The sequence below is a fragment of the Myiozetetes cayanensis genome, unplaced genomic scaffold (assembly GCF_022539395.1).
Source record: "Myiozetetes cayanensis isolate MyiCay16 unplaced genomic scaffold, myiCay2020 scf2-11, whole genome shotgun sequence".
NCBI lineage: Eukaryota > Metazoa > Chordata > Aves > Passeriformes > Tyrannidae > Myiozetetes > Myiozetetes cayanensis.
Genome location: NW_026087411.1, coordinates 17,012,260 through 17,037,942, shown reverse-complemented (window position 1 = coordinate 17,037,942; position 25,683 = coordinate 17,012,260). Strand labels below are relative to the sequence as shown.

General features: G+C 50.0%; 2 protein-coding genes across 2 annotated transcripts in view; one reads left to right on the top strand and one right to left on the bottom strand.

Moving 5' to 3' along the window:
• Positions 1-25,683, bottom strand: part of LOC126640324 (protein stum homolog) — a 224,107-nt gene that overhangs the window by 138,725 nt on the left and 59,699 nt on the right. The gene's annotated exons all lie outside the window — the stretch shown is intronic.
• The window catches only part of ITPKB (inositol-trisphosphate 3-kinase B), a 68,445-nt gene that overhangs the window by 38,092 nt on the left and 4,670 nt on the right, over positions 1-25,683 (top strand). The window contains exons 3-7 of the mRNA XM_050316020.1: positions 14,258-14,357; positions 14,976-15,189; positions 18,091-18,295; positions 23,595-23,696; positions 25,184-25,255. Coding sequence (XP_050171977.1) covers positions 14,258-14,357; positions 14,976-15,189; positions 18,091-18,295; positions 23,595-23,696; positions 25,184-25,255 — 693 coding nt within the window. The remainder of the gene's footprint in view (positions 1-14,257; positions 14,358-14,975; positions 15,190-18,090; positions 18,296-23,594; positions 23,697-25,183; positions 25,256-25,683) is intronic.

The window sequence follows — 25,683 nt, the reverse complement described above, 5'->3', positions numbered from 1 at the left end:
CTTGGATGGGGTCATGTTTCTGCTCAGGCTGTGCTGCTGCTCTCAGTCCATGCTGCAAGGCAGGGGCCTGCCCCAAGCGTGAGCAGGGCTGGCTCAGCCCCCTTAAATCGCACTGGGGATGATGGCGCAGCAGTGGGGTGGGCATCTCTGTGGGTGGAACCCTGGTGAAGGGACTGGCAGCAGTGCCTGTGCTAGTACAGCCACATTGCCCTGGTCCCAGCATGCCCAGGTACTTTCTGGAGTGAGGACTGAATCAGCACATCCTCCCCCGGGAGTCACAGCTGTGTTTCCCAGGGAAAGCCACCAGGAATTTTTGGTTCTCCACCCATACCTCACTCTGCTCAACTTTTCTGTACTTGCTCTCTGAGAAGAGTAGTAGTAGGTGTGCCCTTTCTCCAAGCCAGATCTGAAAACGTGCACTCATTTATTCCGAACAAGGCAGATTTCTGGCTCCACTGTGCACTCCTTCTTTCAAACAGAGCGTAAGTAGCACACAACACGCCTTGCAGAGTCCTGCCATCTCACTGATCTCTCAGCTGCTCGCTCAGGAAAGCTACCTCCTGCTCTGCAAGCTTCGACACCGTGTAATGGAAAAATGTAGAAGTGGGGCCCGGCTGTGCGTCAGCGGCTGCCTTGGCAACCTCCGCCTGCGCGGGGCTCAGCGATAGGCGCGCGGGGCTGCCTGTCACCCCCGGGGATGAAATGTGGCATTAAGCATCCCCCCCTCCCTTACGAGGGAGAAGAAGGAAATACCAGGGTTTGCTGGTGTCACTGGAGCTCGCCGGCTGCTAACAAAGCAGTAATTTATGAGCGTGGCAAAGAATTTCATCGTTCTTCAAAGCAGGACAGAGGCATCTGGCACTCGGCCACTGTGTTTGTATCAGTACAGGAAAAACGCTGAATTTCTTCAAAGCTGCCACAGCGTTTCCTATTTTTAGGCTAACAATGCCTGTTTTGCTGTACAGCATCAAATGTCAACAAAGAATGAAGATCTGTTTATGTTGCTTTATTGTAAAGCTGAAGCAACAGGAAGCTGTGAACCATCTGGGTGCCTTCTTAGCCCTCCAAAAATTGTCCCGAGTCAGCATTAAAATGCACTGTCTTATGGCCATGCCAGCCCCTCTGACAGGGGAAGAAATGGTGGGGATTTGGAGGATTTGCTTTCCTGTCCTCACTCCCTTAAAGATACTCTGCAGCGGAGAGAAACCAAATGACTAACTAGGTTGCGCTTGTGTTCAGAGGCACTTTGTTTCTTGCTGTCATTTGTGCTTTCCCTTTTGAGGCAGCATCTCAGCACCAGCATGCACCTCAGTGCTGGTGCCTGCATTTTATAGTCAAAGAGCAGGCACTCAATGGAGAAAGGGATGGTGCCAAGGACCCTCTGTGCTCCTGAGGATGAGAGAAGTCAGGAAGGACACCAGCTGTCCTGTGTTCTGCTACAACACTGTTGGACAAAGCCAGTTTTGAGAAAAGTTTCTATCATTAAGGACTCCTTTAAATAGAGGAGCTATGGTTGCTGGTTTACTAAAATCAACCCCAAAGCAACTGCTGCTCTGACATTGATATTTCTGAATTAGGGAATGGAGGACATCGAAGCTAGACATGTGGTTTAGGTGGTCAACTGCTCCTTGCCTTGCTGCAGGAAAACGCTTGGAGCATGAGTGGTGTGTTATTACATTGCAAGTTATTTTCCTATGAAGGCAGGTACCAAATGCCTGTAGAGGAGCATGAAGCAGATCTTGGCTCTGGAGGATGCTTGGCACCCTGGCTTGCTGAAGCAGCTCATCAAGCTGTCACTGAGTGAGAGGAAGCGGCAGCGCCTGCCCTCTCTTCTGCACTCTGCAAACACTCTCCTGGGTGCCTGCAGCAGCCAGCTGAGCTGTGGGGTGAAGTCCTGGCCACTCACTGCTCACTCCTCCAACCTCCTCCACTAGTTGCTTATTTGGGAAGGAACCTCCCGTTTCTCTTCTTGTTTTGATTTGGAAAAAAAATAAAATTAGAAAAAGCCTGTCAGAGGCAAAGTGACTAAGTGTTTCATGTGCTGCTGAAGCAAATGAACAGCAAAATGTCTGAGAGGAGAAGATGACTTAGATTTTTTTCCTTTTCTTCTGCTTCCTTCACCTTCTAAGAGAAACTAAACATAGTTGCCTGCAGTGGGAGAACTTCAGCAGCCCACAGACGCAGTCTCAGAGATCGTGGGTTTGTGCCTTGCTGGAAAACCCGGTTGTTCAGAAGACTGGGCGTCTTCCCTACGTTGATTTCTCTTCTCCCTTGCTCTTCCCCCAAGACAAAATATATTTAGAAACGCTAGGACACAATGAGCTAAACTCTGGCTTTGCTACACCCATGTTTATAATGGGTTCATTGTATTGCCTCTGCCAGTGCCCTCGCGATTTTACAGCTAGATATAACTACCCCTCATCTTTGTCTCCTTTTTTGGATCAGAAAATGCTTGAGCATCCTCTTCAACCATAACAGTGCTGTTCCAAGGAAGGCTATCTGTATTTTAATATGAAACCCACAATCTCTACCTCTTTAAAGGATGTCATACTGTGTCATGCCGCTCACCTTAAAATAGCCTCTTTCAAGAGAAATATTTAGTTTAGAAACAATTTCCCTTAAAAAAAAAAAAAAAAAGGGAAAAAAAGAAGAAGCAATCAGATCTCTGGAACTGTCTTTATAAATTATGAACCTGAATCTCCTTGGTCACCCTTGGGTGATGCTGTTTGTGGTCAGGCTGTTGTCAGCATTGCTGCACTACTTAGACCCTCTCTTCCCACATCCGGGACTCCCACGTAAGGCACTTACCAACTCTGCCATTGCCTCAGCTGAGCAGTGTTCCCCCCTAAAACCCCAGCATGTGCTTGTTTGTGCCTGTGCCTGTGCCAGCATCAGCCCCCCGGGCTTACCTGGGTTCTCAAGTGAGCTGACTTGGGAGGGGCAGGGTGTTTCTCCTTAAGCATCCTCTCTCTGCTGCACACCCAGGGATTCAACCATTTCAGAGGTGATTTTCCATTATTAGTGCTCAAAAGAAAGTTCCATTTTCCTGTTTCAGATGAGCATTTCCCTTTTGGGTTAGAGAAACCTCTTCCTCCCCAGCACCCTGGGGAAGGCTGTAAACACACACCTAAGCAGCAGATTTCTTTGCTGGCCTCTGCATTCCTTCTACCACCAAAAATCCGGCATGTCCATAGCTGGCACCTCTACTGGCACCTCTGCACCAGCTCATGGGAGACCAGGGCCATTTATAAAGGAGCAACATGGTTTTTCCTCAATTTCTTAGGAGTTAACAGATTAAATCCTCTTTTTTTCTTCCCCCGCCCCACCCCTGCGTGTCAGCACATGGTTGGGTTGGAAAATCCAACCCCGTGTGTCGCACCAGGATGTAGGGTTGGGTAACCTTCTCTGTGTCTCCGAGGATCCCGTCCTTTTCCCTAAGGGCTCGGGGGAGTGCCAGGGTGCAGCAGGGCTTGCTGGCTCTGTGCACAAGCTTCAAAGGCAGCGTAAGAGAAGCGGTGTAGGAGCTCCCGTGGCTCATCGCTAGCAAGAAACTTCCTCGCCTGAATGCCGTGACAGCTTCTTCCCCCAGCACCCCGCTGGCCTTTCCCCAGCCCAGGGCTGCCCAGCCAGCTCTTCGGATGCTCTCACACCAGGCAGGCGTGGCAGGACGTCGGCTTTGGCAGCAGAGGTATGTACCTGGCCCTGCAGAGGTCGAGCTGTGTTGCTAAAGCTGGCATTTTTTTGATGACTCATAACTGAAATGGTTAAGGGGCGTGGGCAGGGCTCTGACTCGGAAAATGAAGCCAAAGATAAAATTACTGCTGGTTCTGTGCTGAGGTCTACTCGCTGTCAGACCTTCTGCTGCAGCAGGCCGGGGGGCAGTGGAAGTGTGCTGTTAACATGAATTCCTCCCTCTGTCATGGTCTCCAAGGTCCCACACAGCTCAGTGGCTGCTCACAGCCGGTGTTCTTGCTCTGCTGAGCTTGTCTGGCCCCTGTCCTCACCAGGCTGGGTGAGCCCACTCCTGGGTGTGGCAGCGATGAGCAACCTGCCTGAAGGAGCACGAGTACAGTCTGGATCTGTATGGAGAGGGAACAGGGTAATCTTGCTGGATCAGTGGAGATACACTCCCTGTTCTCAACCTGACACTGCTGTGTGGAGAACTGGGAATGAGCAGCTGAGCATGAGAGGTGCTCCATGTTTGAAGCCCTGTCATTACCTTAGTCTTGCTGCGCTCCTGAGAGCCCCTGGCTCCGGCACAGTCTCTGGCTGACGTGCCCAGTGAACAAGGAGTCCCTGAGAGCAGATGCTTTTAAAGTGTGTTTGTGCTTCCCATACCCATTCATGGCAGTGCAGCTGGAAAGCTGCTGGAGGAGAAAGTCTCAGGGCACCCATAAGGTGTACTTGGAAGCAGACCATGGCAAACGAGTTTATGTCTGTCTCATCCTATGTGTTCCCACAAGCCCTGATGCTGGGAATAACAGATGCTGAGAGCTGTAAAAGCTGACCTGCACTGTCCTTACCTGCACATTACTGGCAGCACACAGGGAGACTGCTCTATGGGTGCAGGGTGCCTGTAACAAATCTTTCTTTGCCTTCAGGCCTAGGCCACTTTTTTTAAATAGCCCTTAGTGCTGTTTTAAGAGCAGAACCTCTGAGATGCTGTGCTAAATCTCCTGGGAAGATGCTTTGGGCACTGTGAGGAGCACATACAGCAGGTCTGCAGCTGCGAGGAAGGTGCTGCATGGCATGTGCCTGCAGCTTCCTGGCTGCTTGCAATGTCCCTCTTTGAGCAAAGAGGTTTCCCAAAGCCATCGTCTTTCTAATATGCTTCTTCTGTAAGGATCTGAAACCAAGGAATACCAAACTGCATTTCCACTCCTGGAGGATTTTCTCCTAGTTGCTGATTATATTTAGGAGCTGCCTAGGAAAAGGGGACTATCCCATGGCAATGAGATGGGGTTGCTGGGGAGCTATGGCCAAAGCAGGCTGGTGCTCCCAGCAGCTCCTGGGCAAGCAGAAACTCCTCCAACCACTTAGCAGAGGATTTGAGGTCCCAGCTCCAAAGCAGGAGAAACAATAAAACTCCTAAATAGCACTTTAAAACATCAAAGTGCTGTCCAAACATGAGGGACTCCAAACACAAATGAAAGTGCTAAACTGATTTAAAGGGGAATTAAAAGGTCACGCCTGTTGAACATTTAGCTTTAGAGTTTAGTCATGTTTATGAAACTTATAACTGCTCTTCTAAATCAGCTTTTTACTCTTCATATACCCAGTAAATGTGGGTATGTTCAGGGCTTATGAGTAATTTTAAAAATTTTCTATTCTAAACAAATTACCACAGCCAAAGCCTGGCCTGTTTTTTTCCTTCCCTTCCATCTCTGCCTTCCCACTCTATCGAAGGCACTTAAAACGCATCCAAACATTTCACTTGCTCTTGGAAAAGAGATGCATTTCTCACTCATATATTCCACAAAGTGCAGTTCAGTTATGGTCAAACAGCAGAAGAGCAGGGAACTAACTCCATGAGCAGGCAGAGCGAGAAACAGTGATGTGTCCAAGACCACTTTTCTGTGTCCAAGACCAGCATGAAGTGCTGGGGGTTTCAGCAACAGCAAAGCTCAAGTCTACAAGCCAGGCTTTTCTCATCCAGCTACTCCTGCAGACTGCCTCACTAACATTGTATGACTTGGCTTTTGCTTAACCTTCCTTGTGTATCATCAGTGATTATGGGCATTATGCTCCTAGGGTGTTATATTTACAGTATCCTAATCAATGACCTCTGTGCTGTGCCAGAGGAAGTACTTCAGAAGGCTACAGCAGCACTGGAAGTCCATGGTGGCCCTGTCTCACCTGTGTCCACCCTGCCTGGAAATGTTAGACTGAACAGATGAGTGATGTAGCATCACCACACCATAGCATGTGCCTGCTGTGAGCCCCGACGGGGAAGGAAATCCATGTCCATCCCCCTTCTTTGGGGACATGAGCTCTGGGCATTTTAGCTCACATCATGGCCCATGCCAGAGAGCAGACTAGTCCAGTCCCAAGATTTCTGGGTCACCTCCTGAATCCAACAGAAAGAAATCAGACTCAAAAACCAAGTATTATAAGTTGCTTTGTTCCACTCATTGATGGTATTCCTCCACTTGGAGTCTCTGACTCAAACTGCCTCTAGACACACTGTAAATGTATCATCCTGGTTTGAATTTCTAAAAACTTACCTTCAAATTGTAGAAGAGAGTGTTTGACAACCCATGTCCTGTGATTAACTCTATCTACCAGTCTAAATCAACCAGATTGGAAATAACTGGGACTTTACTATCTCCTGCTGGTCTGAGCACCGGTGTTGCTTCCCAACAAGTCCTGTGTTGGGAACCCCCTTTCCTAAAGGACTCCAGAATTTGGGTCATCCCTGGGGAGTACATGGCAAAGCCTACAGCTTCCATCCCACCTCCCTGACATGGAAGAGCACACGTCTTGTACACAGGTTATTTCTTACAGGAAGGCTCTGCCCTACCAAGCCACTGCCCTCCAGGCCGCTGTTGTGACTAACTGCAACTCTGGCCTTTAGGCTGCTAAGATGGACTTCAAATCAAGTGACCAGAGACCAGTGCAGTTGTTTAGTGTCAAGAAGGGCATGTCCACATCTTCTGTCTCAGAGAGCATATGGAAGGCAGCAGCAGTTTGGCCTTTACAGTGGTAGGGTGGGGAAGGCTGCTGGGGGTCCTTCCCCACTGGCAGCATGACAGTGAGAAGTGCTAAAGCCAGCATAGGCTCAGGAGCTCACGTGCCCAACTTGTGCTGCACTGCTATAGGAGCTGATGAGCAGAAATGATGCTGTGAGCCAGAAAGACGGTGGTGAATACTCCAAAACTGGGAAAAGGATCAACCACAAGTCTCCAGATGGAAACGGAGCAGTTTCCATCAGAGCCGATGACGAGTTCCCTGATACAGGGATACAGGGTCAGATCTTTGGACAGCATATCCCGTTTCTCAGCTGGACGCCTGATCTGGCTGCCTGGAGCCAGTGTGCACCAGTGTGTTGCACAGATGGGTTGCAATGCTCCAGGACCCTTCTCACAAATCATTTTGTGATTGTGATGGTAGCCCATTTTTGGCTACCAGCAAGGATTTTTACAACCTGCTGGCTTTTAGAAACTAGCTGCTTGCAGAGGAAGAAGCACTGCACCGCTTAAGTAGCAGTCCACCAAAAGTGATTAGCTGTTTCTGAGTTATTCACTTACCTTCTCCAAGCTGCAAATCACTTAACAAACCTTATTGGTGTGTACTTAATGAGTAACAAATACATTTGCAGAGATCTGGATGGGTTCCCACTCAGAAAAGTAGGCTGAATGTGTCTAATGCTGGCAATTAATAATTCAACTGACTTTATGTGAGAGTCACTTGTGGCTTATCTACATTAGGAGGTTTTCAGTTTTGCTGCAGTAAAGGCTCTCCATCAGGAAAAAGTGCCTGATGGAGACAACTGTAGCTTTGAGGCTCAGCTACTCAGGTCCAACGCAGGCTTTGCCTTCACTCTTACTTAGGCTTTCTTTGCTTCTTTCCTACTTTTCCAGATTGGACAGAGAGGTCTAACACCACCTCCCCTCTCCATAGCCATTAGCCCTAAGCATGGTGTTGACGTGGCTCCCACACTGCTCGTGCTTTGTGGGTGAGGAGGTTGCAAATGTCCTTACGGGCGATGGGTGACTCCTGTGCCGCCGGCTCCCACAGCGCTGCGTTTCCTCCCATTGTGATAGGGGAGGTCAAGCTGAAGGACTGCTGCTCACTCATCTGCCTTTGCTGCTTCTAATTCTCCTTGCCTCCATCACAAGCAGGAAGAGGGAGCCTGCAACAAGCTCCTGTTTTTTTCCAATACACTGGAATATTTTTTCCATGATCCGAGCAGATGTTCCTGGCTTCCATGTGTTTTTACAGAGGCTCCTCTGTCGCACATACTGATCTCTTGCGGATGGCAGAGAAGCACTAGCTTTATCTGTGTGACCCTCTACCCCAGATCTTTGGTCTCGGTGGGACAACTCCCTGATCCCACTGGAGAAAAAGGCATTCCTCACAAAGCCGGTGGGGAGTGGCTTCTCTCTTGTGAGAAGCAAAATCCTTCCTGGCTAAAACAGGACTATTCTGAAAAACAAAGCATCTGAAATAAAAGAATGCACATATTAGGATTTTTTTCTCTCTGTAAAGGTGGTGTAGACCTTGGAAAGTAGCAGATGCTACTACACCCCAGCAGAAAAGTTACTGTGCTCCGACAGAAGTTACTATGCCCCAACAGAAGCGACAATGCCTCAGCAGAAGTTTCTATGCCCCAGCCATCAAAATAATTTATCTAACGAGGCTTGGGGATTTGGATTAGAATTTCTAGGCACCTAGAAGTGCCTTTCAGTCATCAAGCTACATTTGCTTGTATTAACTTCAGTGAAGTCTGATGTTGGGCCTCACTTTTATCTTTGCTCAACACAATCTGTGGGATGTGGGACTGACATTGCCTATGCCAGGTTCTGGAGAGTTGCTGAAACTTTTATTATAAGCCTTGTGTGACTAAACCAAGAAATGCCCACTGATCCAAAGCCCTCCCATTGCCAGCTACTCCTCTGGCCAAAACAAGGCTACTTAGCTGTTGTGCGGTAGAGAAGGGAGCACATTGGCGAGGATGAGAGGAGTTTGTGTAGGAGGAAGACGATGTAAAATATGGGCTGTCACTTGCTGCCAGCATCAGGGTCAGTGGTCACAGCCTGTGTGTGCACTGCTGAAGCGGTCATTGGGCTCTCTCTACTGCTGCCTGGAGAGAAGCAGCAGTTCAAGGGGCTGGAAGATGACAAAGCCGAGCAGAATACAACCCCAGCTCTGCACCATGTTAGCCATCACACTCTGGAGCACGTCACAGATTTTTCATTTGGAATCCTGTGTTTTGGTCACCCAGATGCCAGGGTGTGGATGCCAGGAGGAGGTATTCCTTGGTACCTACCAGCTCTGCCCCGCTGCCCTCCGCGCCCAGCGTCCGGCACAATGAACAAAGCTGGCCTCATCGCCACGGCTGGAGTGACAAGGTTTTTCCCAGTCATGGGAAACAATCATCACTAGGGAAACCTTAACTACTTTTTAAAGACCAAAAGAAAACACATTCATTCTTTTAAACATGGAAAACTAAATGGCCTCTTTTTCCTTGGCTCCATATCCATGGCCGTGGAGCAGGCTGACACAGAGTGAACTCTTTGGCCAAACACTCCCCCCACTCATTTAGTTATTAAACAAGAGACCTCTCTGGGGCAAGCTCTGCCATTCTCAGCTGCTTGCCATGCTGTTTTTTTTAAACCAGAAAGGCTCAGGACATGAGGAGTGACTTGCCAACCCTCTTACTTGTGAGTGAAACATCTTGGAGCCCTCCTGAGTTGTGCTGAAAGCACTTCCTGCAGGGGCCCTTGTCACCACAGCACTGAGGCTTCATTTCTCTTTTCGGAAGAACTGAAGTGAAGCCCCCTGGAGCAGGGCTTTCTCAAAAGGGAACAGAGAGCCAGGGTGCCACTCATGCAAGTCCCTGTGCTAAAGCAACTCCACTGAAGCCAGGGGAAGCAGTGGGCATTGGTGACACTAATGTCTCCTCATAGTTTTCCTCCATCTCTTCTGATCCTAGGCTATTTTGGGATCTTCCTGGGAGAGAGGAGCTAAAGTTCTTTTCAGAATTGGGAAAATCGTTAACACTGCTCCCACTCTTTTCCATCGCCTGTCCCAGCTGTGTAATCTTGCCTCTAACCATGCACACTCTAGTTAATAAAAAACACTGAAATACAGGTTCAGCTCTCGCTATTTCCAGGAACGTTTGGTCCCATAAAACCATAGGAAACCATAATTTCAGCAAATTAAATCAGTTACTGCCTATCTCTCTGGCTGAATGCATGGAAAGGGAAGAGCACCCTGCTGGCTCCATGCATGGGGAGTAACACCAGTCAAATTCCACCAGTGTCCGTGCTGGGAAAGGGAGGCGACAGGCAGTCCGAGAAAGGCACGTCTGCTTTGAGGAATGACAGTAAAGGAATGCCATGTGCAATAGGGAAAATGTACAGTGAGCACAGAGCTCATCAGTCACTTTTTGTTTAATCTATTTAAACAAAATATATCCTCTGACCTTCTGGGCTGGCACTAAATTCTCCTCTGTTGTTCTTTCCATACGAAGCTCTATTGACAGATGGGGAAAGCCCAGAGTTTGCTTTAAGCTTCAGATAAGTAAAGTTAAACATGCAGCAGATAAAATTGTTTTCCCAGCACTCCTCTCCCACTGACCAACTGTGGGTGCACACTAGGAGGGCTTAATTCCTCTGGCCTGTATCCCACCCCCAGGTCAGGGCACTGTGCTCTGTGGCAAGCAAAAGCTATTAAGAGGGCAGAGGCAGAAGCAGAGGGCTGCAGAAACCCTGGAAAATTCATTTTTAGAGTTGGTTCTGACAGTTGCTGAGCTTCATTTCCATGTGGCAGACTATTAGGGAAAATGGTGCTGCTCCTTGCTAAATATATTTCCAGAGTCACTAAATAATTTACTTAGTAGCTAATCAGTTGGCATTTGCTGATGCTAAAGCAGTTTTAAATTAAAAGTGTTGAATTGCATCAGACACCTCGTGCATGTTCCTTGCTTATACAGGCTCCATGCTGTTGCTTTGTGTGCAAGAGTGCAACTGGTCAACACAGCTTTGTGAATTTTCTGGGAGGTCAAGAAACCACAGAGCTGGATTTGGGGAACAGCAGGGTGCCAGGGTGCCACAAGCAGGTGCAGGCTTTGATCATGCAAAAGAGTTGGAAGTGTGCTCCCCTTCCAGCGTGACAACCCGCGGGCTCGCTTCCTTGCAGGCAAATGAGAAGAGCACGCATCTGCCCTTCATCAGCATCACTTGGGAACACCACCTACAAAGCTATCTTTTCCAGAATGGTGAAAAATCCTTTAGTCCGAGTCTGGGGAGTTATCACAGGTAACACCTCCATGTAAGTACAGCTGTACCTGTGCTTCTGGATGTGCTAGCAAATAACTCCTTAAAATGTAAACCAGAAATTACAGAGGAGCCCGGAGGCGATGACCTTATGGTTCCCAACAGGCCGTGTTAAAGAAGATTTCTTTACTGTAAATAGCTTTAATACTCCTTTTGTCTATTAATAGCAGCAGGCAGGGCAGGAGGCAGCAGCCTGCTGAGCACAGAGGGGCTGTTTCCTCTGAGGGGCCGTGCAGTCAGACTGGAGTGGTGTGAACCTTGTGGCTCTGATTTTCCAGGGCCAGCTGCTGGAGTGTGACACAGAGTTTGGCATGGCCAGAGATCCCAAGCTGTCAGCTTTGAGATCTCTGAATGCATGTTGGTGTCTGAATAAAGATGCTCTCAGCCATTCTCAGAGGCTGTGAAGGACCCTCCAGATGGTTAACAGCCACCTAACATGTCTCTTGGACCTCTAGGGAAAATCCAAAGGCTGACTTTTTGGAGCAACTCTTTACCTAGGGAGAATTTTGTTAGCTTCTGGCAAAGGTGGGGGGCAGGATAACCGGGGGCATTGGGCAGTGTTGCTCCTGTTCCCTCCATGGCCCAGAGTCTGTCTCTCCTCCACAGCCTGCTGGCAGCCCCAGAGAGCAGACAGGTGGAGTCATGCAGCTGCTGGTTTACTAGGGGAGCTGCCCCTTGAAAAACTCACTTGCCTTTTGAGCACTCTCACAACGGAGCAGAAGGACATTTTGTATAGACACATACACCCCCCAGAAAAATTGGACCCAGCAGGCTGCTCTGCAAAATGAGCCGTGTGTGCTGGGCAGTAAAGTGCCATGAGCTGAAGGCACAGGATAGCTTCCTTTTGATGAGGCAAACATTCCCTCATTACACTGGGAGTGGGTTCAGGCATAAAACAAAAAATCTGACGGCTCCTGAAGGAATTGGAGAGTGCCTACATGGTTGCCCCTGCGAAGATGGAGGGAAGATGCTGTGCGAAGCAGAATTATGGGTGACCCCTGTAGAGAAAACTGGCCTTGCAGTCAGTTTTCATCCTCAGTATGAAAAAGTCATTACACTTGTCCTTAAAGCTTGGGTTGGAAATGCCTGGGCAAAGGTGTGCCTGCAACCAGGTGAAGCCCAGATGAAAAAGTTTCCTTCTGGTGTAAGGGGTGGGGATGTGCTGCCTGGTCCTCATGAAGTTGTTTCTGTCTCATTCAGCTGAGAGGAAGGGTTGTAGTTGTGCTTTGTGTCTCCAGGGGACTCAGGGCCATTCTCCTGTCCTGGGAGCAGTGCTGGAACAGAGTTCATCACTCCTGGGAAAGCCCTGGCAGGGGGGAGCCAGGGTGGCTTGCAGGGACTGCTTTCCTTCATTCTGCCTGTGCTTTGAAGCACCTCAAGGTTTTAACCACTGAAAAACAAAATCTTGGATTGGGAAGGCGTGTTACCTTGGCATGTTTCCTGGGACTGAGTGACTTATGATGCTGTGCTGGAAGCTGAGGGAGGACTCCTTGTTTTAGAGGAGGTGGGTCACACTCATCTAGAGTCCAAACTCCCTCAGAGACTTTTTCTTCCCCCTTTTTTTTTCATGACATCAGCCAGGACTTGATGTTACTATTTTAAAAACAAAAGGAGGGGACACCCCCCCGCTTCCCTCCTGCTCCCTGCCAAAAGGAGAACAAAGAACAGCTAAAGCACACAAGTTCTGGCACTCTCTTTGGAAATAAAAACATTCATCCTCATGTCAGGTAGGGAACTGCCCGACCCCCCTGCCAAAGCAAGCAAGCTGGGCAGCAGAGCAGACCCATGGCGCAGAGGAGCCTGGGCGAAGGGGATGCCCGGTGTCACCCTGTGCTCGGCAGCTCCTTGCCAACCTCCTGCACTGCTGTACCAGTGCCAGGGTGCTCCGGGACGCTCCTGGCCACGGGCAGTCCGCCAGGGGAGGGCTACCCTGATCCTCCCGGGCTGGGAGGTGGGGAGGATCTTCTTCCCCTCTCCCACCCCTGGGCCCCACTGCTTGGGCAGCCCCTGCATGTCTGTATGATGTGTCCCCCTCCCCTGCAGGGCTGGTGCACAGCACAGGGGCAACCCGGTGTGATTTCCACACTTTAGACACTAACATCTTTGTCTGGCTTCTTTCTCACCATTTAAACATGTCAGCAGTTCCCAGCACGGATTCCTGTGCTGTGAGTTCACCCCCAACAAGCATCCAAACTGCAAGTCGGGGCTGCTGGCTCTTCCCTGCCTGTCTGCGAAGCATTACTGGAACAGGGGCCAGTTCTCCAAGCATGAGGAAGAGATTACTTGGGCTTTCTGGAAAGCTCCCTCCCATGCCTTCAGAACAGAGTAAATGAGGATAATTTATCTGCAGGCTTCCAGCTGAACCCAGAAGCTTGGAGCAGCCAGAACTACTCTGTCTGTTTGTCCCAGCTCCCACAAGAAGGCATTTTTCCATTGTTGCCATTGTATATTGTTCACATGATTTGTTTGTGCCGTCACCTTCTGGGACTGAGATAAGAAGTCATCCCTCTGCCTTTTACTGGTGGTGTGTTCCCCAGAACAATCCAGGGAAAAACTCTCTCAGGAAGGAGCCTTTGAAGGAGGCCTTCGTATGTCCGATGCAGCCTTCGTTATGGTCATGTAAATAGCTTTGTACAGTCTGTCTGGTGAGGAGCACAACATGTCAGAAGGGAATTGTTCTCTAAACTGTAGTTATGGATGGGCCAAAGCGGGCGGATCAGTGCACGTGGGTCACCAGCTTAATGGACACAGCAGCTGCCTTTCAGAGGGAACAAAAGCCAGGCAGTGAGCCTCTCTGTGCCTGTGCGAGCAGCTCTTGTTCCCCGCAGGAGCTGGAATTCAGTTTTATGGCCGAACAGCAATCCTGGGTTCTATTCTCCGCTCCATCGGCTGTGATCTAATGCGGTGCTCAAGAATGGGTTAATGTCCCTGCTGCTTCCGCAGAGGGATGCAGGGAGCAAAGACAAGGCGGTACGGATGGCTGGGCCCTCTGCAGCAGAAGCAGCCAACTGGAACAACACTGTAACACCATCCACTTTAGTGAAGTTACTCGTGATTTTTGAATGCTGAGGCCCAGCGGCTCTGGCTTGGCACAGAGCAATGGGAAAAGAGCAGATTCTCCTGTTTGCTTCCATCCTGCACTGGCTCCGATGCCTCTTTCCCTGTCCAAAACAGCTGCGTGCTGCCTGAAGTGACTTTACAAACAGTAAAGGCTTAAAACATTGCATTCACCTTCATGATTTTTTTTTTCCCTTTAGAGCAAGTCATGGCGGAAGATCAAGAATATGGTGCACTGGTCCCCGTTTGTGATGTCTTTCAAGAAGAAGTACCCTTGGATCCAGCTAGCGGGACACGCAGGTACAGAGCATGGGGAGGGGCAGAGTGGTGGAAAGGCTCTTTATTATCTCAGGTTAATGGGCTTTGTTAGCCTCAGTTGCTTCAGACTGCTGCATGAGTGTCACAGCTTGCAGCTGCCACGTCTCTAGTCCAGGAGAGGGACTTACCTAAATGCCAGGGAGGGTGATGTGAAGGTGCAGTGCTCTGGGCTTTCAGTCTCCCAGGGACAGTAGGTGTTATTGCCACCATTTCCTCGAGCAGCAGAAAGCTGGGTCCTTTGGGTGAGACCCAAGCCCACCTCACGATCAGCAGCAAAGCAGATGATGCTGCCCAGCACAAAGGTGCCCCACACACGAGCCTAAAGACAAAGGTGTGAACCTACTGGAGAGCACACAGAGGCTGTGAAGCAAATGTGTTGGGTGCTGCAGGGCAGGTCTCTGCCCTGTTTGAGGTGTGACAATGCTGGTCATAAACCTCTGGCAACCCAAGCTTTTAAGTCACATCCTGTGGGAACTCTTTTGAGTTCTGGTGTAAGTGGAGATGCCTCTGAGGTGTCTTGGGCCGCCCTTCTTTTTTTGAGAAGGCACCACATCATCCCCCATGCAAAGCAAGTGCCACATCATCCCTTGTCACCCTCAGGTAGTTTCAAGGCAGCAGCCAACGGCAGGATCCTGAAGAAGCACTGTGAATCCGAGCAGCGCTGCCTCGACCGCCTGATGAACGATGTCCTGAAGCCGTATGTTCCTGCCTACCACGGCGACGTTGTCAAGGATGGGGAGCGATACAACCAGATGGAAGATCTGCTGGCTGAATTTGACTCCCCCTGTGTTATGGACTGCAAAATGGGGGTCAGGTGAGTGGCTTTGGGGATGTTACATGAGTTTTAAGATGGGATACTCAAAGCAAATGCATCTCCTGGGTAAAACTGCCTGAAACATGCAGGTAAGAACTCCAGGCTCACCTGTCTTCAGGAAAAGTTAAGCCAATAGCATGAGGAGAGAGCCATGGGAAGTCTGGGTATGGGAAGGACACACTAGGCTCCTTCCTTCTCTGCTTGTTGACTGTCCCGCCTGCTGGGAAAGTGGTTTGGTGTGTTGGAAGGGACAGCACTCTGTTTGGGTTTGGGTATGGCACAGTAGCTTCAAGGAGTATGGAAGCCTTCCTCTCTCTGCCACATAAGGACACAGTCATGGGGCAGGGACCAAAAGGCTTGGGAGATCCTGCCCAGGGTTCCAGGAGGGTGAAATAAAGACGCTTGAATGGCACAACTTCAGTGAACGAGAAACTTTCCCTCTACTCAGCTTTTGCTCCTATGCAAAAAAATGCATGGAGGGATAAAATGCATGTGCTAAGTAGTTTAGTGCCTTTCCTGCAAAGCTCTTGAAATGTTTCCTAACAGATGAGCAACATTACCCGTGTTCTCTCTGAGAACCATCTACAGATACTCCAGGATCCCAGGCTGCAGCCACTTGGCCAGCAGCAGCTTCTGAGTGAGCGATGCCACAGCTGACAAGGGTGTCCCAGAGCAAATGTGAGTGGGGCTGGTGACCCCAGGCTGGTGGCTGTCAGTTTTGGAGCAGCTTCAGGCCACCACTTGGCCCTGGATCTGCTGCAGGCTGGTGGCAGGGTGGGTTGAGACCTCCCTCGCTGGCGAAGACACAGCCCAGACATGGTGGAGACACTTGTGCTGCTGGAAAAGCTGATGCTTTCTGTGGGAGGGAGGAATCTTTTTTTCCCCTCCTAAACTCCCAATGTGAAACTCGAACTGGCGTGTTGGGCTGTCGGCAGGGAAGAGGCGAGGAATACTTTCCACCGGAGGGGCGGAGAGAAGGGCAGGGGGCCCGGCGCAGCCACGTGGCCCTGGCTGGCACACACCGCATTGCTGTGGGAAGGAGACAGGACCCACTCTGGACCCAGAGGCAACAGCCACCAGAAGCAGACCTGCTGGTCATGCTGCCCAGGTGTTCCTGCAGCTGTCTGTGGGAGGAAGAAAGTCTCCCACGAACAGATCACAGAGCGGGTGATTTGTGCGTCTGTGGTTTTGGAGCTCAGGCAAGCAGAGCAGGCACAGGGGCACATGTGCCAGGCCTCACCATCCTTAAATAAGATGGTGCTGTGGGAAGAGCTTGTAAGGCAGGGTGAATTGAGTTAATGCTATGGAGTGGGGCATCCCTGTGGCCAAACAAATAATCTAAACCTCAAGGCTATTAAACCCATCATCTGAGCCAGGCAGATGCAGGTTTGTTTTTTTCCTGCCAACCAGGCTTTGGGATGCAGCAGCCTACTCCAGTTGCTCCTAAACAAAACTTTCTCTTTCTTAAGGCCTGGTGATGGTTCAAGCCTGAGGCAACAGGGGGGCCAAGCCACAGACACAGATGATCTGTCATTCTCCTCAGGAGGAAATCTGAAGAGCATGACCAGCAGCTGTAGCACACTGCTGCTTTATTGTGCTGCTTTATTCCACATGTCCCAAAATCATGAGTTTGGTGATCTCAGCTGAAGACTTTAATTTCTTTCATCTGCAGGATTTTTCACAGGGAGATGTCTGCTCAGTGATCACTGCTTGCCCTAAGGCACCATTTTCCCTTGCTAAGCCTGTGGGGGATGCAGGAACACTGCCCCACATACTCTGCCTAGTATCCTTCCCGTATGTTTTGTTTGGTTCTGGAGATGAGCCAAGCATGAAGTGCTGGGATTTTGGCACAAGGGACATGGGCAGAGGGCACTGTCCCTCTGCAGAGCTGGGCATGGCTAGTGGGAAGCGTAGAGCAGTTTGGATTTGGGGGGAAGGAAGTGACAGGGTCATTTTGCTGGAACATCTCACCCAACTTGGTGAGTTGTTTGAGGAGAGCCTGGACACTTTCCAGGCTGAGCCAGGGCAGGTTTGGGAGCTGCCAGACAAATTCCATAGTGGTTTATTACTGCTGCAGGAAGTATTACTTTGTGGGTGACAGTTTTCTGCATGCCAGAGTGCAGAACTTCACCAGTGTGCTCCTCTGAAGGATGCATAAAACCAAGGTCTTTGCACAGTCTTCTACACCTTCCATTCTCCTTCCCCCATTCCTCCCTTCCTCTGCTCCATCTTCTAGAGAAGGCTTTTGCTAGGTAGTCCACTTAAAACAGACCTATACTGGGCAAAATCATCATCAGTGGAACAGCCCTGTGTGAAAACACCCCATTTAGCAGCCAGTGAGGCTCAGCCGTCATGGTGCACAGAGCGAGGGGATGGAAAAGCACAGGAGAGGCACAGGAGTGGCTTTGGCCCACATTGGCCAACCCTCAGAGAGAGCTGCAGCTAATGCTGAGGGCTGGGATGTGGTAACCTCCTTCTTGCCTTCAATTCAGCTGGGTCCCAGAGTTTCTGGGCCGTTTCCTGGGCACATCTTGAAAGCCATGTTTAGTTTGTGAGAGCCAAGTCACTGCTTAGGGTTCCTGAGCACTGGGGAACAGTCCCCCCAGGACAAAGGGTGGCAGCAAGGCCATGAGCATCTTTGGGAAAAAACTTCCCTTGTTATTGCCAAACTGGTTGTGGTTCCTTGATGAAAAGATAGCAGGTGTTGATGATGTAGCGATAATTAAATCAGGATCAATTCACCTGCAATGAGGCTTGCTCAGTTATTTCCTATGCTGCTCTAGTCCTTAGAGATCAGCTATCTTGGGTAAGCCCTATTTCTGTGGTAAGGCCTGTCTGTGGGTATATGGCACCTCGTGTGGCCCTATGGCACTGCTAATACACCCCCCTCGCTCCCTGCAGAACGTACTTGGAGGAGGAGCTGATAAAGGCCCGGAAGAAGCCCAGCCTGAGGAAGGACATGTACCAGAAGATGATTGAGGTGGATCCTGATGCCCCTACTGAGGAGGAGAACGTGCTGCGGGCAGTAACCAAGCCCCGCTACATGCAGTGGAGGGAGACCATCAGCTCGACCGCCACACTGGGCTTCAGGATCGAGGGGATAAAGGTGAGTCTGCTCCAGCTGTGCAGAGCAGGGGCATCAGCTGCTGGGAGTGCTCAGTAACCAAACTCACTTACAGAGGTACACACGCAGCATGCTGGTGGCAAGACTGTGTCACATCTGGACATGCCCAGTGTCTGCAGCCAAACCACCACCCAGGCACCTCGCCTGGGGCAGCGCTGCTCTTGTGAGACTGCAGTTGAGCTCGGGGCATCCATGCAAGAGGACAGTTTTAGCCTTAATCTCATTAAATTAGCTGTTCGCTTGATTTCCCCTACTGCAAAATGCAAAGTGCCATCCTCCAACTTGAAGACTCAAATTAGTTGTTTGCTTTTAATACCACTGTGCCACTCGGCTGAGCCATTAATCCAAATCCCAGCTTGAACATGTGCCGGTCTGCGGTTGGAGCTGCAAGCTTAGCCACGGTCAGAAAGGAGTGTGTATTTACATGCCTGGCCAGAAAAATTCAGCAACTGAGCCCTCTGAAACAGAGTGAACACACGCAGCAGCACTTTCTGTCAGCACCTGCACGCACGTGTAACCTGCTGGCTGTGCTTGCTCAGAGCAGCGCTCGCATTTCTGGAGATTCCTGATGGGATGCTTTTGTGTTCCTATTAGATGAGCTAGCCCAGGAGATTTTCTCTGCTGAGCAGGCTTTGCAGTGAAAGAGGCGTCTGGAATGGCACTTGAACAAAGTTAGGTCTGTAACCACAGAGCAGTTGTATTAGTGATACTACTTGCATGAACATCAGCAATGTCATATGCCTTCTGATAGCCAGCCAACACGAACTAAAGGTAATACCACACTTGAGCCAAGGGTTGCATTGCATGCCTGGGCATGGCGTTGGCTTGGCAGCCAAGAGGAGCTCAAGTCAAGTTGTGTTTGCAGTAATTCAGGCTTGGGGTGCTGCTGAGGGGCCAGGTGGTAGCTCAGGGCAGCCACTTGCTCTTAGTGGAAACAATGGCCCAATTTCTACATGTGTCTTGGCTAGAAGAGTTTCTTTCTCTTGATCACAGATAGTTTTTCTCCTCTCTGAGTTGTACAGGATTGTCTCAGAATGCCATTCTGGGTCTCTGTGGCCTTAAACTCCTGCACCTCTCCTGCTTGGAGATAGCAGTGTCAAAATGATAGAATTAAAATAAATTAAGCCATTCCCTAGTAAAGCCCTGATAGCTAGATTTTGTAGAGTTTCTTGGTAGTGTTTCACTTCACCAAACAGCAAAAAATGTAGGTGTTAGACCTGCAACAGCAAAAAAATGCAGGTTTAAAAGCTGATCAGCAGGAGTGGGTCACTCAGAGCTGCTACTTCTTATTACCCACATTCCAAACCACTGGTGGAGAGGGAGTTGTCACTTCCTCTGTTCATATTGCACACAGGGAGGTAGGCACCCCCTTCATTTAGCTCTTTCAATGGCCAGCAGAGGACAGTGCATTTAGCTCTAACTAACTCAGCCATTCTCAGAAACCCCAGGAGCAGTCCTTGGGCTGAGCCCCTTCAAGAGTTTCCTACCAAGCAATGTGAGGCACTTCTGTCCATCCCATGCCTCTGCCTGGGATGCTGCCAGTCGTGCTCCCCCTCAACAGCCTTCTGTGGTGCCTGCATTGGGTCAGGGCACTTGCCTGCTCATGCAGCTCTTCCCTGATCTCCCCAGCTCTCCCAAAGACCCTTTTCTGCCATGGATGCCCATTAATGCACTGTGAGCTGCTCTGCCTCAGGACAACCCTTTGCCCAGTTCCCACTGCTGATGTTTTGCTGGTGCTTATTTTAAAACTGCGGCTGTATAAAAAAGGAGCGAAGCAGTCGGAACCAAAGCTCCCATGCGCTGTTTCTTCTCCCTGCTTTCTTTGTATAATCAGAAATATCTGCCTATTAATAGTACAACATGATATATCCTTGGCCTCCAGCAGTGCTTCTCAGTCTGTGATCTGGGGAAGTTTAGGGGGCCTTACAGCGAGGGGGCTTTACATCACATATGAACCACTTGAAATGAAAAATGCATAAAACCCCCAAATTATATTCCCACAGAGGAAAAAAACTAGCGTGGAGGGAAATAAAAGCCATAACAGAGTGGTGAGATTTCCACCTCTGTTTTAGCTGACCATAAATGAGTTCCTGCCCAATCTGAGCAGTGGATTTTTTTCAAAGAGTTGAAGCAGCCCTTTAATTGAAAAATGTTGAGAAGTTCTGGCCTCCAGCAGTATTCCTGCTGCTGCTGCTAGGGGCTGACTAATTTGATCAAGGCCCTAATTACTGTAATTCTCCTTAAATCCCTCAGCTTCTGGGTTATTTTCTCCTAAGCTAAAGCATTAGCAGTTCACGCTGTTTCACGGCTGGCTTTTTTTCCAACAGGGCTGTAGAGCTGGCTGTGCTGTATCCCTGTTGTTTGCCCTATTTCTGGGGTTGAGTTCCTCCGTTAAGGAAAGTGCCTTCGGTGCCCTGGCTGTCTCTCCATGTTACACTTCCTGCTGAGGATGCTTCCCTGGGAAGAGCAGGAGTGAATCTGCCCTGCCCCTTGCTCATGGCTGGAGGCTGGTAAAGGAGAGTACCTTGAAATGGAAGGGAAGGACGGGATTTGGCCCTTGGACACAAGGGCTGGAAGGGGTCAGAGGGCAAGGAGAGGAACGGTGGTAGCCTTTGGGACAGTATGGGCAGGTAAGGTGAACAGGCAGCTCAGGGCTGGGAAGAAGGATGGAAACCCTTTCCTGGCTGAGCTCTCCCTTTCCCAGATGGCCTTGAGGATCCAGTTTTTCCTCTTTAAAATGGAAATTTTCCTCTGCTAAAGGAGATAATGACACTCATCTAACTTTCTGGAATAGCTTGAAACTGTTGGAAACAGTAGCTAATAATAAAATTTCCATGCTAAAAGTAAAACAAGTAAAAGTAAAACAAGTGATCCCTGGTGACCCAGTTGAAGCTTGCAGGAGCTCGTTGCAAGAAGTGACACTTCTGAGCTCCTGATCTGGTCTGAGCATCACTCACCACTGCCTGCAGCAAGGCCACGGTGGGATGGTATTCCCCAGGGCTGGAATGTCTGCAGGGTCCCAAAACCAGCCCTGAAAGCCTTCACCTGATTTTCCCAAGACAGCCAGCTCACAAGCCCCATCCAAGGTCAGACGCAGTGCTGGAGGGAGATCTGGCTGACCTGGACCCTGCCCTGGTGACGCCAGAGCGAACTGGAATCGCTGATGGGGCGGAGGTTGCAAGAGTCCTTATCAGCCCCCCTCACATTTCTCCTGCATGGAAGCCAGCCCTCTTGGGGCTCGGACACCTGTAAATGTTACGGCAGTTGTCAGCCTCGTGGCAGAAACGTCTGACTGGGCAAGGAAACTGCGGGAGGCGGGTAATGATGGGAGCAGCACTGCGGATAGGCTGTTTGGCTTTCCTGAAGCTGAGGCTGCCTTATCTGAAAGACCATCTGTGATTTTCATTTATTTTTAGGAGCACTTAGAAGTCCATCTCCTTTCTTGGATGCTTTGTGGAAAGTTGTGCTCTTTACATGTGAAATGAGTGCTGTGGCACTTCTCCAGGTTGATATCGATCATCCCCCCTGGGAGAGGGTGGGTTGGTTTCTGAGCTGCCACATCAGGGCTCACGTGAAGGACATAAAGCGGCCCAGTGCCCTTCCCCTATACATCGCACATGTGTCACCATTGGCCACACTGTGTCTGGCCTTGGATGGGGCTTGTGAGCTGCCCTTCTTGGGAAAGTCGGGCGAGGGCCTCCTGCCCGTGCTGGTGCAGAGACACAGCCGAAAGTAGGGAGCCTGGCTCTGTTTGGTCCATCAGTAGGAGAGCTGCTACAGCAGGGAGTCTCTAGCCAAAGGCTGTCCCTGGGCCCTACCAATACATGCTCTGCCAACCATTAGCCTTGCTTTTATTACCCTGTGGCAGCATGGTGGTCAGGCTGAGTCCAGGGTGGTTTGAAGCTGGTTGCATTGGTTGCAATCTGTGCAAAATTTTTCCTGGAGTTTTTCTTTTAATACTGTTCTTTTGTTGTCACCTTTGTTAATGCTTGCACAAAACACAAGTTAGAAGCTTAAGTGTGCTACGTGATTCATCCCAAACTGCACATCAGGTGTTGATTTGGTGCTGGGCTTGCCTTGCCCAGCTCTCCATAGCCTGAGTACTCAACTTTCCCCCCCACGCTGGCCTGTCCACCATGCCCACAGCCAGCCCTCTGTCCAGGGGGATGCACATTGCCCCATCCCAGGGCACTTTGCTGGGTGTGTCTCAAATATCCAGGGCAGGTGATTTCATTGTACCTTCTTCTTCCCCCAGCCTCTGCTCTGCTCCTTCATCTTTACTTCATCTTCCCTGGCCCACAGGATGTCTTTTATTGTGTGCAAACAAGCAGTGGGATGGAGCTCTGCAATGGAGCTATGAGCACAATCACGTGTGGTTTAAAATAGCCCCTGTATCCAGGAAGCGGGATCTGCCTGCCTGTCCCGCAGCCCCTCCGGACAATGAAATGAGTGCTGATGTAAAAATCAGAGCCCAGGAGGATCAGGGAAATGGAGAGAGGGCTACAAAGCTGCCCAGAGGTTCAGACAGGAACTGCTGGGTCAGGGCTGAGTGTCATCCCTACAGTGGACCAAGCCATGCCAACCCCATGGCAGGCCAAGGACACATGTGCCTCTGGGGAATAGGTGGAGGAGAGCACAAAGCTGCTCTCTGCTTCTCAGTGCCAGGCTGCTGCCTTTGAGGGTATGCAATCTGTGGACTATCAAAGGACTAGTGAGGCCAGACAGCCATGGCACTTGCTCCTTGCCTTCATCTCCTTGCTGGAGTGGTCCGTGAAGGACCTCACATTTTGTGCCTGCTCCTGAGATGTTGTCTCCATCCACACGGTTTTGTCCTGTTGTGATGATGCTTTGCTGTCCTACCCAGACCAGCGAGGCAGCCCAAGGCTGGTGTCATCACCTGTGCTCAGCCACAACAGTGATGGGAAGCTGTTTGGGCACAGAAACACCAGAAACAGGGATTCTCCAGCCTGTGTTGGCAGTGAGCACCCAGGTCCATGAAAGAGGAGCTTGTCCACATTGCCAGTGACCTTGGCAAGTGTGTAATGATGGAGAGTTACTGTTTGCATTAGAGGTCAGCACATCAGGGCTGTGGGATAATTTGGGATGTTCAAGGCAGAGAGCTGCTGCCTCTGCTCACCCCTGCTCCAGAGACAGATCCTCCAGCTGCCAAAAATGATGGTTGCACCCTACTCAGGAATATGCACGGCTGCTGAAACACTGGTCCTGCCCCAGCTCCATCCCTCCCTCCCCGTCCCACTCACTGCTCTCCTGTCTTTTCCAGAAAGAGGACGGCACTGTGAACCGGGACTTCAAGAAGACACGGACAAAGGAACAAGTCATGGAGGCCTTCAGGGAGTTCACCAGAGGGAACAGGAACGTTTTGGTGAGTGGGGGATGGTGGGAGGACTCCCTAGAGAGGGCTTCTCCTGCAGAGGCTGGCCTCAGCTCCCTGCCCTGCAGGGCTAAAGCTTGAGCAATTTCTCTGTAAAAAACCTGAGAAATATCACAGAGAAAGACCATCCTGGTGCAGGGGTGAGGGAAGAGCTGGGAAGGAACATGTTGGCTGCAACAGCACGGCTTGAGCCCGGTCGAGTCTGCTTATGATACTTAAGAGTTGGCTCCCAAAACCTGCTGAGGAGTCACAGCCATGTTCTGCCCCTCCTCTGTGGGGCTGATGGCCACCTCTGAGCCCACTCCTTACCCCAGTGTGCAATGGCAGGGGCTCCCAGCCTGGCATGATGGCTGTAATGCCCTGTGCTCGGTCTCGCAGAAGGGTGGCCCGGTGCCAGGCGCCCTTCGCATGGGCAAGCTGCCGTCAGCATTTTCCAAGCTTCCCTGTGTTGCCAGGAGAATAAGAGATGTAGCTGTAAACAATTTACACCAACTGTGTCAAATATCCTGTTTGACAAAGCGCTCCCATTTTAAGCTGTACTGCATAAAGTCTCCAAAGGCAAGGCTTGAACTGGAGTGGCCCTTGGCACTACCTCCTTCAAACCAGCATGTTCACTTTGACGAGGGTTACCCTGGGATTATTCCTGGATCTGAAAATGAAATTGCCTGGCTGTATTTTATCCCTAAAGAGCTTGGAGCACGCTCACACCATCATGCTGGGGCTCTGGATGGGGCTCCTTGGCCAAAGCATTTTAATACAGTGATCTCCACATCTCTGCTTGCAGATGTGTTATGGCGCGTTGCTGTGTGTGTGCTCTTGCGCTTAGTCCTTCTAAATAAACCCCAAAATCAAATTACCAGTGGGGCCCCCTGAGAACATTTAGTGCCTTCCAGCAATTTGCCAGGATGCTCAAACAGACTCACGGGTCTTGACCTGAGTGTTGACTCGTGTGAAAGCCCTTCTGCCTGTGGGACCAGCTCTGCAGAAGTGCTGATACAGAGTTACAGAAGTGTCTCCTGATGTCTGACTGACTGAGTAAAACGACAGATGAGGTGAAGACTTGACCTATTAAAAGGGTGCAGGGGAGAGAAAAAAACAGCCTGGCTGTGCATGCACAGCAGTGATGGCTGCTTCCCTCCTCAGGAGCACCATGGATGCAGTGGGGAGAGTCTGCAGAAGCTCTGTTTCAGCAACAGCAAATGCTTTCACTAAGTTTTGGAAGGCACAGGATACTGTAGAAAGTAAAAGGATAAGTGGACCACAAGAAGAAGGGGATACTCTCTGAGGGGACAGGTCTGTGGGAGGATGCTGAGCGCAGGGCGGCTGAGAAACACCCTTGGCCTCTCTCCATACAAACGTAGTATCATGGAGAGGATGCTGGGAAGAGGGGTGACCTTCCTGTCTGCCCCATGCAGTGGTTTCTGTGTAGGTTTCCTCAGCACTGACATCTTGGTTTGTTTTGTTTTTTGTAATTCCAGAACAGTTACCTTAACCGGTTGAAGGGTATCCGCGCTACCCTGGAGACATCCCCATTCTTCAAGTGCCATGAGGTAATACTCTTGTTTAGATAAATCTGCCTGGAAATGCAAACTGTTTAATCTCAGCTTGTCCAAGGAGAGAAGTCAAAATCAGAGGCTGTAAATACCTATAATTTTGAATTTATTCTTACATCCATATTTTCATAGCCCTGTTTATCTAATAATCCACGTGCAGATACAGATAATGACAGATACAATGTTTATGCATTTGACATGGGCTCAAAGCTACTGAAAACCAATGTTCATACAGATTAGAAGCCATCTAGGAGGAACTCAGGCTCCTTATGGATTTACATGACAGGGAAAAATCCCTGGTGTAAAACCATAGGGGTTTCCTGGAGAGAAATGGCTGTTTGAATGTGTCTCAGGTATCATTTGGCTGCCAGATGCTCCATGTGATCAAACAGGGCTTCAACATAGCCATAAATTGCAGCTATCCT